The 14,225-nt window shown below is 49.5% G+C and overlaps 1 protein-coding gene across 2 annotated transcripts in view; it reads right to left on the bottom strand.

Annotated features, from left to right (window-relative positions):
- The window catches only part of LAMA3 (laminin subunit alpha 3), a 257,005-nt gene that overhangs the window by 222,975 nt on the left and 19,805 nt on the right, over positions 1 to 14,225 (bottom strand). For both annotated transcript variants that reach the window (XM_008261146.4, XM_051851337.2), the window contains exon 2: positions 12,180 to 12,332. In XM_008261146.4, coding sequence (XP_008259368.2) covers positions 12,180 to 12,332 — 153 coding nt within the window. The remainder of the gene's footprint in view (positions 1 to 12,179; positions 12,333 to 14,225) is intronic.

The following is a 14,225-nucleotide window of genomic DNA, read 5'->3' on the forward strand; positions in this document are numbered from 1 at the left end:
GAGAGAGAGAGAGAGAGAGAGAGAGAGAGAGGTCTTCCATCCACTGGTTGACTCCCCAATTGGCTGCAACAGCCGGAGCTGTGCCGATCTGAAGCCAGGAGCCAGGAGCTTCTTCCAGATCTCCCACGCAGGTGCTGCTCCACTTCTTTAAAAAAAAAGATTTATTTATTTATTTGAAAGACAGAGTTACACAGAGGAGAGGCAGAGAGAGAGCGCGGTCTTCTATCTGATGGTTCACTCCCCAATTGGCTGCAACAGTCAGAGCTGCACTGATCCAAAGCCAAGAGCCAGGAGCTTCTTCCTGGTCTCCCACGTGGGTGCAGGGGCTCAAGGACTTGGGCCATCCTCTACTCTCCTTCCCAGGCCATAGCAGAGAGCTGGATCATAAGTGGAGCAGCCGGGTCTCAAACCGGCACCCATATAGGATGCTGGCGCTTCAGGCCAGGGCATTAACCCGCTGAGCCACAGCGCCGGCCCCAGCTGCTGCACTTCTGATCTAGCTCTCTGCTACTGCACCCGAGAAGGCAGCACAGGATGGATCAAGTGCTTGGGCTCCTGCACCCACATGGGAGACATGAAGAAAGCTCCTGACTTCAGACCAGCCCAGCTCCAGCAGTTGTGGCCATTTGGGAAATGAACCAGTGGATGGAAGACTCTGTCTCCCTCTCTCTCCCGCCCCACCCCCCATAACTCTGCCTTTCAAATAAATGAATTTTCAAAAAAAGAAAGTGGATGGAGGGGGCAAGGGAGATCTCTGTCATCACAAGCAGGCTTGGTGCTATTTGATGTTTTAAACAATTAACAGAGGTATTTTAACTGCACAACCAAATCTGTCCAGAGGAGAGATCTGTAGAAACAGAAGGAAGGACAGGCAGACTTCTCAGGATGGGACATGGGGGTGCCACAGCTTTGAGGAAAAGTTACTTGAAGCGTGGCCCGTGGACTGAGGTTGGTCTGGAAATTGTCATCCAACCACCAGGAAACAAAGACAGAAATTCAGAGGAAGTGATGCGAAGCCTTTATAAGGAATTACAAAGAACAAGTTGATATCCGTGAAATCCGACGTTCAAAATGAGGCTTGCATTTTCTGTGTTGAGGCTTTTTCATTTCTTTTTCCTAGGAATTCATTTTTAGAAATGTTGAAGAATGTTTAGAAAGGTTAAAATCGCAGTCATCTGTCACTCTGCAGCAGTGTGCCCAGGCCTCAGTGTGCCCAAGGCCACCTGGGGACTTCAAATGCGAGTTCCAGCAGGTCCAGCTTGAGGCCCAGAGTTCTGAGTGACTGGCTGATTCACACTCGGAAGGCAGAAAGAGAGAGAGAGAGACAGAGCTCTTCCTTATGCTGGTTCATTCCCCAAATGGCCACAACAGCTGGGTCTGGGTCAGGCCAAAGCCAGAGCCAGGAGCTCCATCCTGGCTCCTGTATGGGTGGCAGGGGCCCTGGTACTTGGGTCCTCGCCTGCTGCCTCCCTGCACGCACATCAGCAGGAAGCTGGACTCTGGAATGGAGCCAGGCACAGATACGGACTGCGGGCCTCCCAAGCAGCGCCTTAACAGCTGTGCCCAACACCCACCCCCAGAATTCCTCATTTTTTTTTTTTTTTGCAGCTTTATTTATTTATTTGAAAGGCAGAGTTACAGAGACAGAGGGGGAGACAGAGAGAGAAAGAGCTCTTCCATCCATTGGTTCACAAATGGCCACAACGGCCAGGGATGGGCCAGGACAAAGCCAGGAGCCTGGAACTCCATCCAGGTCTCCCATGTGGGTGGCAGGGGCCCAAATGGCCAGCTGACTTGGAGGGTGACAAAAAGGAGTTTAAGCAGGGCCTGTATGAGCACCATATTAACCCACTAATGAGTCAGGCAGAGGCAGCCCAGGCAAGGTGTCAGACTCACCTGTTCTACACAGAGGCACTGTCCACATCCACGGATCCCACCTGGGTAGGTTCTACCAACCACAGGTTGAAAATAATAGGGGGAAAATGCACCTGTACTGAATCTGTACAGAATTTTTTCTTGTTGTTATTCCCTGAATGATACAGTATGACAACTATTTACATAACATTTATAGAGCACCAGGGTTTAGAAATAAATAGTGGCCGACGCCGTGGCTCACTAGGCTAATCCTCCACCTGCAGCGCCGGCACCTGGGCTCTAGTCCTGGTCAGAGCACCAGATTCTGTCCCGGTTGCCCCTCTTCCAGGCCAGCTCTCTGCTGTGGCCCGGAAGTGCAGTGGAGGATGGCCCAAGTCCTTGGGCCTTGCACCCGTATGGAAGACCAGGAGAAGTACCTGGCTCCTGGCTTCGGATCAGCACGGTGCGCCAGCTGCAGCGCGCCGGCAGCAGCAGCCATTGGAGGGTGAACCAACAGCAAAGGAAGACCTTTCTCTCTGTCTCTTTCTCTCTCACTGTCCACTCTGCCTGTCAAAAAAAAAAAAAAAAAAAAGAAAGAAAGAAAGAAAGAAAGAAAGAAAGAAAGAAAGAAAGAAAGAAAAATAAATAAATAAATAGTGTAGAGGTGATTTAAAGCGCACGAGAAGAAGGGCATAGGTAATACGCAGTCACTGGGTCATCTTACGTCAGGGACTGGAGCATTTGTGGATTTGGGGAGCTGTGGCAGTCCTAGAGCCAATATGTCATGAATATCAAAGGACAACTGTACCAGGCACCTTCAGGCCCAGCCCTGCCCAGGGCCTGAGCCAAGAGACAGAGTCATGCCCTTCTCTGAAATACAGGAATCTTCAAAACAGCTCCCTTGGCACAGTCTCACTGCCCTCACCTCCCTGCACCACAAGAAGCCTGCACTCTGCTTCCTTCACCCTGGCCAGGCACCGGGCTCTGCTCTCTTGCCCTGGTGCAAACAGTGCCAGCTGCTCTGCCTGCCTCAGACCCTCTGCTGGAGACTCCAGCCTGGATCAAGCCGCCTGTGCCCGTCTGGACCTGCAGTTTCATGTTGATCCAGGAGGGGAAAGAGAACTCTGGTCTCCCCAGCTGAAGTTGTCCTCTCCATGCGTGGTTGTAACAGATGCAGGAGGGACAGGGAGAGCCTGCTGGGCTGGGATGACTGTCAGGGCCGTGGAAAGAACTGGATGTTCTGTTCCAGTTCCTTGGTGATGTTGAAGAACGATAAAGGTAGACATCACCCCAGCTGCTTAAAGCACATGGACCGGAGTTTATGTGGTGCATCTGGGATTCCTAAAGCCTGGGCCCTTTGCATCTGTGGGCTGAGAGTTAGAGAGAGGAGGGCAAACAGCTCACAAGTGAGAGAGAGGTGAGCATAAAGCACCCTCCTTGGTAGGCTGCGGGAACAAAGGGAGGAAGAGTGGCAGGAGTTGCCGATGCAGGGAACACAGGCTGCTCCTGTGGTCTGGGGAGGTAGCAGGGCCACAGTGTCTCATGACAAGCACACCTGGGCTCCCGGGCAATGGGTACAGCTGTAGTAAACTGGGCAGGGAGCCTGCGCCTGCTGGAGCCATCCTCCTTGGGGAGCCCCACCTCCCACCCCTGGGCTCAGCACCACGGCTCTGCCAGCCAGGAACACAGCAGAGCGCCCCTCTGCAAGGCTGGCAGTGGCCACAACAAAAGAATGGTGAGTGAGAACTGCAAGAGGTGGTCCTGTTTGGCAGAATAGAAAATTTTTAAAAAATTAATTTAAAAAAAAGGACAATCACAGATATGGGAGTAGGGAGAAAAGGGGCTTGGGGAAGAGTTGAGGAAGATAGCTCGGGCTGCCAGCGGCTCGGGTGGCCAGGCACCCGTGGCAGCAGGGACTGTGTGGGGACCGGGCAGAAGAGGCCCCGTTTCTAACTCAAGCTTTCGTGAGCATCATTGTGAGGAATTTGTAAAATTCAGTTTCTCCTTATATATGCCTACCACTAATAGCAGCAGGAAAGCTTCCAAGAGATGGAAAGCCAAAATAGGCCTGAAATCTCAAAAGTTTCACAAGGGAAGAAATACAGAACAGTTTTCAAGATTAGCTAAAGAAAAAAATACACTCTATAAAAACAAATAAACAACAACAAAAAAAGACAACAACCTAAGTTCCCATTTGCTGGGTGTTTTCCTGATGCTGCTGGCATTTAAAGATCTCCAGAGGCCAATCTCATCCTAACACAGAAAGTCAGGCGCCCCACGGGGGCTGCGGGCACCAGGGAGCGACAATACTTTCCCATGGAGCCGCACATCCCACAAGCAAGTGCTGGGCTTCAGCGCCCTCCCTCTCCAACTCCTCTTTCTCCCCAAGAAGACCATTTGCCTGCTGTCCTGACTCTCAAAGTAATACATGCTCATCACAGTCAACACAGACACAATCGGCCCGTGGACTGCATTCCTGCGGCGTGCGAGACACCACTCCAAGAGCTTCTGCTGTCCAGTCTAGGCACTCCTGCCAGCAGCCCCACAAGGCTGGTGCTGGATTCAAGTCTGTATCTCAGATGAAGAAATCAGCCCTGCACGGTATCACACGACTGGAGAGCTGTGGGGCCAGTGATTCCCAGGGAACCAGCCCGAGCCGGCAATGGAGTTATGCTCTCCTGAATCTCACAGAAGGAAGTAGAAATCACTCACTCTCTAGGCAGAAGCAGATGCAGCATTTTAAGAGCTCTGTTACTTTGGGGCCAGAGCCGTGGCTCACTTGGTTAATCCTCCGCCTGCGGCGCCAGCATCCCATATGGGCAATGGGTTCTAGTCCTGGTTGCTCCTCTTCCAGTCCAGCACTCTGCTGTGGCCCAGGAGGGCAGTGGAGGATGGCCCAAGTGCTTGGGCTCCTGCACCCACATGGGAGACCAGGAGGAAGCACCTGGCTCCTGGCTTCAGCCTGGCCTAGCCCAAGCTGTTGCAGGCACCTGGGGAGTGAATCAGTAAATGGAAGATCTGTCTGTTTGTCTCTCTCTCTCTCCCTTTCTCCCTCTCTCTCATCAATCTGCTTTTCAAGCAAGTAAATCTCTAAAAATAAAACCAAAAAATCATACTCTTGGGGAGACCACAAGTTGCATTAAGGCTATAAATGTCTTTTGCAGATGATTTTTCTGCTGCTCCTCAGGATTCCAGTGGGACATGCTCTCTCTTGCCCCTGCCCTACTCTCCCTTTCACCTCAAGGGACCAGCAGATCCCTGCCACACCCCCCACACGCTTTCTCATATACCCCACCCTAGGGGAGGAAGTCCACAGGGTGAGGACTGGATTCTTGGATTCTGCAGGAAGTCCAGGATGTGGATGTAAATCCCATGGCTGTTCCTTCCTCGCCCCAGGGGACAGGTCTCCCTCGGGGAGTGTTCACATCCAACCAGGAGCCCAAGAAGAGACAAATGGTCCCATGGAATATTCCAATGATTCTCCTTTTAGAAACTTGACATCCACATTTTATTTTAGATACAAAAATGAACTCATTACACTTGGCCAGATGATATGAAAGTCTCCTGTAAGACATTATGTTCTTGTTCTATAGCCTGAAACTAATGAATAATATATAACCCAATGACCCTGAACAACCCGGGGAATACCGAGACTCTGGTGAGTCACGGCCCTGTCCAATATTTGCCACCTTGAAAGGTGGAAGCTGACTTTCAAGATCAACTCCTGAAGGTAACGCTATTATTTGTCAAACTGTGTTGGCCAAGGAAAATATCAATGCATCCCACCAATCAGTCCAAAAGGAGATGAAGAAACAACCCCTTCTTGGCAACATAAGCTGTCAAATTGACTGCGGCACAGTAAATCCGATTCTAGCTCTCAATAGGTGAAGAAAAGGATTCGGTCATAACAAGCTTATAATCTGTATTTTATTTCCCAATCATGCATCAAAATTCACACCCTCTAACTCTAAGGTCTTAATGTTAATATTAAATAATAAAATCTAACTTCTCAATGACATCCTGATAGTTAATTCCAGCAAAGGAAAGAAAACACAGATCTTACCAATGAGGCATAAAATATGAATCTTGCAAGACACAGCTTGTGAAACTCATATTGCTCCAACATGAAAAAGGAAAGACATGTCTTAGTCATCTGACATATTTATATTGCTTTTCCTGTGTCTATATTCTTGTCAAATATTTTCTATGGTGTAATATATAATATTGTCTAGGAGTCAGCATTGCGGCATAACAGGTTAAGCCACCATCTGCAGCACTGGCATCCAATATGGGTGCCAATTCAAATCCTGGCTGCTCCTCTTCCAATCCAGCTCCTTGCTAATGCACCTGGGAGGGGCAGTGGAAGATGGCCCAAGGCTTTAGCACCTACACCCATGTGGGAGAACTGGAAGAAGGCCTTGGCTCATGGGTTTGCCATTGTGGCCATTTGGGGAGTGAACCAGCAGATGAAAGATCTTTCTCTCTATGTCTGCCTATCTCTCTCTAACTCTCCCTTTTATATAAATAAATAAATTTTTAAAATATTTTCTAGAGAGAGACAGTTTAATGTTTATTGCAGCTCAATTCACAATAGCTAAGACCTGGAATCAACCTAAATGCCCATCAACAATAGACTGGATAAAGAAGTTATGGGACATGTATTCTATAGAATACTATACAGCAGTAAAAAACAATGAAATCCAGTCATCTGCAACAAAATGGAGGAATCTGGAAAAAATCATGCTGGCCGGCGCTGCGGCTCCCTAGGCTAATCCCCAGCCTTTGCGGCACCGTCACACCGGGTTCTAGTCCCAGTCGGGGCGCCGGATTCTGTCCCGGTTGCCCCTCTTCCAAGCCAGCTCTCTGCTGTGCCAGGGAGTGCAGTGGAGGATAGCCCAAGTCCTTGGGCCCTGCACCCCATGGGAGACCAGGATAAGTACCTGGCTCCCGCCATCAGATCAGCGCGGTGCGCTAGCTGCAGCGCGCCAGCCGCAGCAGCCATTGGAGGGTGAACCAATGGCAAAGGAAGACCTTTCTCTCTGTCTTTCTCTCTCACTGTCCACTCTGCCTGTCAAATAAAAAATAAAAAATAAAAAAAAGAAACGTGTCTGGGGATTCCAATTCAATCCCATCAAGGTGGCATGGTACCAATGCCATCTCACTAGTCCAAGTGATCAATTTCAGTTCACAACTGATCATAATGATAGGTCTAAGATTCAAAGGGATCACATAACCAAGACTAGTGTCTGCTCATACTAACTGATAGAATTCAAAAGGGAGAGAACAATCCAACAGGGGAAGCGGGATATACAGCAGACTCATAGAAGGGCAGATGTCCCAAACAGCACTCTGGCCTCAGAATCAGCCCTTAAGCATTTGGATCTGGCTGAAGAACCCATGAGAGTATTATAGGCATGGAAAGCCAAGACACTCTGGAAAAAAAAAAAAAAAAAGAAAAAAGAAAGAAAGAAAATAAAATGACCTAAATGAAAGATCTCTGTGAGTGAGATCCTAGTAGAAAGAACGGGCCATCAAATCAAAGGAGGTACCTTTCTTTGAAGGGAGGAGATAACTTCCACTCTGACTATGGCCTTGTCTAAATAAGATCGGAGTCGGCGAACTCAAAAGGCTTCCATAGCCTTGGCAACTCATGACAAGAGCCTAGGGAGATTACTGATGCCATAAACAAGAGTGTCAATTTGTTAAGTCAACAACAGGAGTCACTGTGCACTTACTCCTCATGTAGGATCTCTATCCTTAATGTGTTGTTCAATGTGAATTAATGCTATAACTCAAACAGTATTTTACACTTTATGTTTTTGTGTGGGTGTAAACCATTAAAATCTTTACTAATATATACTAAATTGATTTCCTGTTTATAAAGATAATTGAAAATGAATCTTAATGTGAATGGAATGGGAGAGGGAGTGGGAGATGGGAGGGTTGCAGGTGGGAGGGAAGTTATGGGGGGGGGGGGAAGCCATTATAATCCATAAGCTGTACTTTGGAAATTTATATTTATTAAAATAAAGTGAAAAAAATAAATAAAATATTTTCTAGAAACCCAAAAGTTGTGTTCCATTCTTTTAATAAGTTCTTACTGAAGTTTATTTTATTAAATAAATATTATTACCAAGGCCCAAAAGAGATTTTAAAATGAAGCAGTTGACTCATTTAAACCTGATACAATTCTGTGAGGCGGCACAATCATCTCTAAAATGACGACACTGAGGCAGAGCTGTTAAATACAGATAGGGCCTCCTCAGTGAGGAGGGTGAGTGACACACGGGCTCCTAGTGAGGAAGGGCAGTGACACACGGGCTCCTAGTGAGGGAGGGCAGTGACACACGGGCTCCTAGTGAGGGAGGGCAGTGACACACGGGCTCCTAGTGAGGGAGGGCAGTGACACACGGGCTCCTAGTGAGGGAGGGAGTGACACACGGGCTCCTAGTGAGGGAGGGCAGTGACACACGGGCTCCTAGTGAGGGAGGGGAGTGACACACGGGCTCCTAGTGAGGGAGGGCAGTGACACACGGGCTCCTAGTGAGGGAGGGTGAGTGACACACGGGCTCCTAGTGAGGGAGGGAGTGACACACGGGCTCCTAGTGAGGGAGGGCAGTGACACACGGGCTCCTAGTGAGGGAGGGCAGTGACACACGGGCTCCTAGTGAGGGAGGGCAGTGACACACGGGCTCCTAGTGAGGGAGGGAGTGACACACGGGCTCCTAGTGAGGGAGGGGAGTGACACACGGGCTCCTAGTGAGGGAGGGTGAGTGACACACGGGCTCCTAGTGAGGGAGGGCAGTGACACACGGGCTCCTAGTGAGGGAGGGAGGGGAGTGACACACGGGCTCCTAGTGAGGGAGGGCAGTGACACACGGGCTCCTAGTGAGGGAGGGAGGGGAGTGACACACGGGCTCCTAGTGAGGGAGGGCAGTGACACACGGGCTCCTAGTGAGGGAGGGCAGTGACACACGGGCTCCTAGTGAGGGAGGGCAGTGACACACGGGCTCCTAGTGAGGGAGGGTGAGTGACACACGGGCTCCTAGTGAGGGAGGGAGTGACACACGGGCTCCTAGTGAGGGAGGGGAGTGACACACGGGCTCCTAGTGAGGGAGGGTGAGTGACACACGGGCTCCTAGTGAGGGAGGGGAGTGACACACGGGCTCCTAGTGAGGGAGGGCAGTGACACACGGGCTCCTAGTGAGGGAGGGAGGGGAGTGACACACGGGCTCCTAGTGAGGGAGGGCAGTGACACACGGGCTCCTAGTGAGGGAGGGAGGGGAGTGACACACGGGCTCCTAGTGAGGGAGGGGAGTGACACACGGGCTCCTAGTGAGGGAGGGCAGTGACACACAGGCTCCTAGTGAGGGAGGGAGGGGAGTGACACACGGGCTCCTAGTGAGGGAGGGTGAGTGACACACGGGCTCCTAGTGAGGGAGGGGAGTGACACACGGGCTCCTAGTGAGGGAGGGCAGTGACACACGGGCTCCTAGTGAGGGAGGGAGGGGAGTGACACACGGGCTCCTAGTGAGGGAGGGGAGAGACACACGGGCTCCTAGTGAGGGAGGGGAGTGACACACGGGCTCCTAGTGAGGGAGGGCAGTGACACACGGGCTCCTAGTGAGGGAGGGCAGTGACACATGGGCTCATAGTGAGGGAGGGGAGTGACACACGGGCTCCTCCGTGAGCAGTGTCATTAGCACTGGTCCCGGCCAGCTCACTGCAGTCCCACAGCCTCAGTCCGCTCACAGGCTCACAGAGCAGCCCTGGACTGGGTCAGTGAGGATGTGCTGGATCCCGTCGTCATGAATATGCATGCAATAGTGTCTGCCCTCAACCAGCAAGTCACTAAATTGTTCCCATGTTGGTGCTTTATGAGTTTAACTACGTTAATTATGGGCTTTTCAGTACATCAAATGAATGCTATAAAAACTAGATTTATAAAAAATAGCTTAAAGGAAAAAAGAGTAAGTCCAGCAGGCATTGGGATATTTACCATGGATCGTTTTGAGTGTTTAAAATTCCCTGGTGGCTTCCTCTAATGTGCTCTGTGGGAGACAGTGATGATGGCCAAGCCGTTTGGGCTCTGTCACCCACAGAGGAAACCCAGACTGAGTTCTTGGATCCTGGCTTTGACCTAACTCAGTCCCAGCTGTTGCAAGCATTTGGGCAGTGAACCAGCAGATGGGAGAACTCTGTGTCTTCCTTTCAAATAAATTAAATAAATAAAATTAAAAGTCCCTCTTAACTATAGAAACCCTCAGTTAATAAGTGATACAACAAGTAAATTGTGGTTATTACAGGATACATCTACTGAATTAATGTTAGAGGTTAGCTATCAGATGGACACGACTAATTCATGGTTGGGGGCCAGTGCTGTGGCATAGCAGGTAAAGCCGCCACCTGCAGTGCTGGCATCCCACATGGGTGCCAGTTTGAGTCCCAGCTGCTCCAGTTCCCATCCAGTGCTCTGCTATGGCCTGGGAAAGCAGTGGAAGATGGTCCAAGTCCTTGGGCCCCTGCACCTGTTTGGGAAACCCCAAAGAAGCCTGGCTTCGGATCGGCACAGCTCCAGCCATTGCAGCCATCTGGGGAGTGAACCAGCGGATGGAAAACAACTCTCTCTCTCTCTCTCTTTCTCTCTATCTCCCTCTCTCTCTATCTCTTTCTGCCTCTCTGTAACTCTGCCTTTCAAATCAAATAAATAAATCTCTTTTTAAAAAAAAAGACTAATTCATGGTTGAAATGGAAGTTGAAGTCTTTTTTTTTTAAGATTTATTTATTTATTTGAAAGTCAGAGTTACATAAAGAAGGAGAGGCAGAGAGAGAGAGAGGTCTTCCATCCACTGGTTCATTCCCCAGTTGGCTGCAATGACCAGAACTGTGCCAATCTGAAGCCAGGAGCCAGAAGCTTCCTCCAGGTTTTCCATGTGAGTGCAGGAGCCCAAGGACCTGGGCCATCTTCTACTGCTTTCCCAGGCCATAGCAGAGAGCTGGATCAGAAGTGGAGCAGCTGGAACTTGAACCGGCCACACTGGGATGCCACACTGCAGGCCGCGGCCTTACCTGCCATGCCACAGTGAAGGCCCCAGGAGTTGGAGTCTTTTGAACCGTAACGGATGCCTCTGAATTACAACAGGTGTTGACTGATGGTGAAAGTATTCTATGGCTGTAAGCACCAAGAGGTAGGCATCCCAAGGGTCTTCTCAGCTTTTCTCAAGAGGACAGACCTGAAGCCTAGCTGGTCAAACAAGGCCCAAACTATGGCTGTCAGTGGTCCTAAAAAGTCAGAGTTTCCAGGAAAAGGAACGCCATGACCTATATCTGTCACACACAAGCTCACAGCATTATTCACAATAACCAGCGGGTGGAAGCAACCCAAGTGTGCATCAGTGTATGAATGGATACATGATGTGATCTATGGAATATTACCCAGCCTTGAAAAGGCAGAAAATTCTGACACACACTACAACAGGGATGAACTGTGAAAATATGTGACTGAATGAAGTAAGCTGCAAAAAGACATTCTATGGTTCTGCTTCTATGAGGTCCTCAGTCATCATTTAACAGTATATAGGGCCGGCTCCATGGCTCAATAGGCTAATCCTCCACCTGCAGCGCTGGCACACCGGGTTCTAGTCCCGGTCGGGGCGCCGGATTCTGTCCCGGTTGCTCCTCTTTCAGTCCAGCTCTCTGCTGTGGCCCGGGAGTGCAGTGGAGGATGGCCCAAGTGCTTGAGCCCTGCACCCCATGGGAGACCAGGAGAAGCATCTGGCTCCTGCCTTCGGTGGAGGGTGAACCAACAGCAAAAGGAAGACCTTTCTGTCTCTTTCTCTCACTGTCTACTCTGCCTGTAAAAAAAAAAAAAAAAAAAAAAAAAAAAAAAAAACAACAACAACAGTATATAGGGTGGTAGTTGGAGGGAATAGGGTTTAATGGATACAGAGTTGCAGTTTTATGAGTTGAAAACAGAGTGGATGATGCTCCTGTATAAGAACTGAATGTACTTAATGCCACCAAACTATACACTTCAAAATGTTAAGACAATAAATCATGTTATATGCATTTGACCATAATTAAAAATAGTAGCAAAATTTTTTGCCAGTGAACTGTTAGAACAAGGAAGGGAATCTGCATTAGGACATGCATTTTTCTGCATTTTAATGGAGACAAACATTAATGTAACAGGTTTCACACCATTGGAGAATTAAAACTGAAGTCTGTTGTTGCAATGGTTCTTGTTAGCTCAGAAATCACCATGGCAATAGAGATGCACACAAATGCCCCCCAACCCCGACCCTCTGGTTAAAAGCGTGACTCACCTGGCCCAGGTCCAGGGTGAGGTTGACTCTGTTGTACTGTGTGCCCGAGGAGAGAGGGGGGCTCTGCCACCAGCGCTCAGACCCATCGATTGCATTGGTGGCCGGGTGTGCCTTCCTGGGGTCCTCCGAATTGCAGTAGTCGCAGAACTGGCCCTGGTGGAAAAAGTTCTTTCTTTATTTTCAAGTAAGTTCTTCTTTCTTTTTTTTTTTCTCCAATTGTATAGGGATATCTGTGGTTTTCTTTGACAAATTATAGTGTGCTAGTCATTTTTTTTCTTAACAATATAGTAAAAATGGAAACCGAACAGAGGCTATTTCATAGCTCAGAGATGTCAGCTGTTGAAATTCATTATCATGTATTCCGAAGACAGCAGGAAGGGCTTTCTCTTTCATTGTAAGCCTCCTCATCTGCTTAGTGTGTTTCTAGGATACAAATTATACTCCTAGGCCGGCGCCGCAGCTCACTAGGCTAATCCTCCGCCTAGCGGCGCCAGCACACCGGGTTCTAGTCCCAGTTGGGGCGCCGGATTCTGTCCCAGTTGCCCCTCTTCCAGGCCAGCTCTCTGCTGTGGCCAGGGAGTGCAGTGGAGGATGGCCCAGGTGCTTGGGCCCTGCACCCCATGGGAGACCAGAAAAAGCACCTGGCTCCTGGCTCCTGCCATCGGATCAGCGCGGTGCGCCGGCCGCAGTGCGCCGACCACGGCGGCCATTGGAGGGTGAACCAACGGCAAAGGAAGACCTTTCTCTCTGTCTCTCTCTCTCACTGTCCACTCTGCCTGTCCAAAAAAAAAAAAAAAATTATACTCCTAACTATGTTCTTCTTGGCCCATACAACACTTCGAGAGGAGCCTGCAGTGTTGGGGATCAGAGATGTTTTCATTTTACTCTACAAATCCTCCTCTGTGCAGTGCTGCCAGAGGCACTGGGGTGCCAAAGGGGAGCTTGGATCCAGCAATAGTGGAGATGTTCAGGTCACAGATGACCCTAGGAAGGTGGGGCCTGGGCCAGAAAACACAGTGCTAGGGTGGAAGGTGGTGGATATCCCAGGGTGGAAGCCATGGCGTTCCAGCTACTGGAGGGGATGGGCAGGACTCTGGTCAGGGGCAGTGAGCAGCAAATGGGGAAGACACTTCAGGTGGGGCCGCTAGCCATGCGCACAGGTGCAGAGGCCAGCTGGCCCAGTCTGACATAAGTATGGACAGACAAGGCTTGGCACGTAAAGGAGGGAGATGTGGCTGGCTGCAAACTCCAGACTGAGATGGTGGCAATTAATTCAGGAGGTAAGTGGAGATCCATTTTTACCTGGAGTAAATACCTGGTTACTATTACCATGTCCAACTCCTTTCAACTCTTTTTTTTTTTTTTTTTTGGTAGGCAGATTTTTTTGATTCTGGCTTTTGGTTTGTAGACATTTACCACCTGAAAAACTGAACCTAGGGCTTTCTTCTAGGTTGAATATCTTTGAACTGAATCAAAGGCTCATGCTTCCCCAGGGATGGACTTCACATACTGAACTGCTCTGCTCCCAAACCAAACACCTTGGGGCACAGCCACCCCATTAGAGGTGAACAAAGAAGCAAACTTAACCCACAGACTCTCCTAAAAAAGTACTGTGACAAAGGGGCAGCTCTGGCCCTGGCCAGCATTTAAAAATCCATTCCTAAATGTTCAAAGATACATTCAGAGGTCAGCTTTGTGGCACAAAGGTTAAGTTGCTGTTTGCAATGCCAGCATCCCATATAGGAGTGCCCGTTAGAGTCCCAGCGGCTCTGCTTCCAATGCAGCTTCCTGTTAATGTACCTGGGGAGGTACATGACGATGACCGGAGCAATTGAGTCCCTGCCACCCACATGAGAGATAAAGAAGGAGTTGTAGGCTCCTGGCTTCCACGTGGATCAGCCCTTGCAGCCATCTGGGAGTAAATCAGTGGATGGAAGATTCTCTCTCTCTTTCACTCTGAGAAAGAAAGAAAAAGAAAGAAAAAGAAAGAAAGAGAGGAAGGAAGGAAGGGAGGGAGGGAGGGAGGGAGGGAGGAAGGAAGAAAGA

Source organism: Oryctolagus cuniculus, chromosome 10 (genome assembly GCF_964237555.1).
Source record: "Oryctolagus cuniculus chromosome 10, mOryCun1.1, whole genome shotgun sequence".
NCBI classification, from domain to species: domain Eukaryota; kingdom Metazoa; phylum Chordata; class Mammalia; order Lagomorpha; family Leporidae; genus Oryctolagus; species Oryctolagus cuniculus.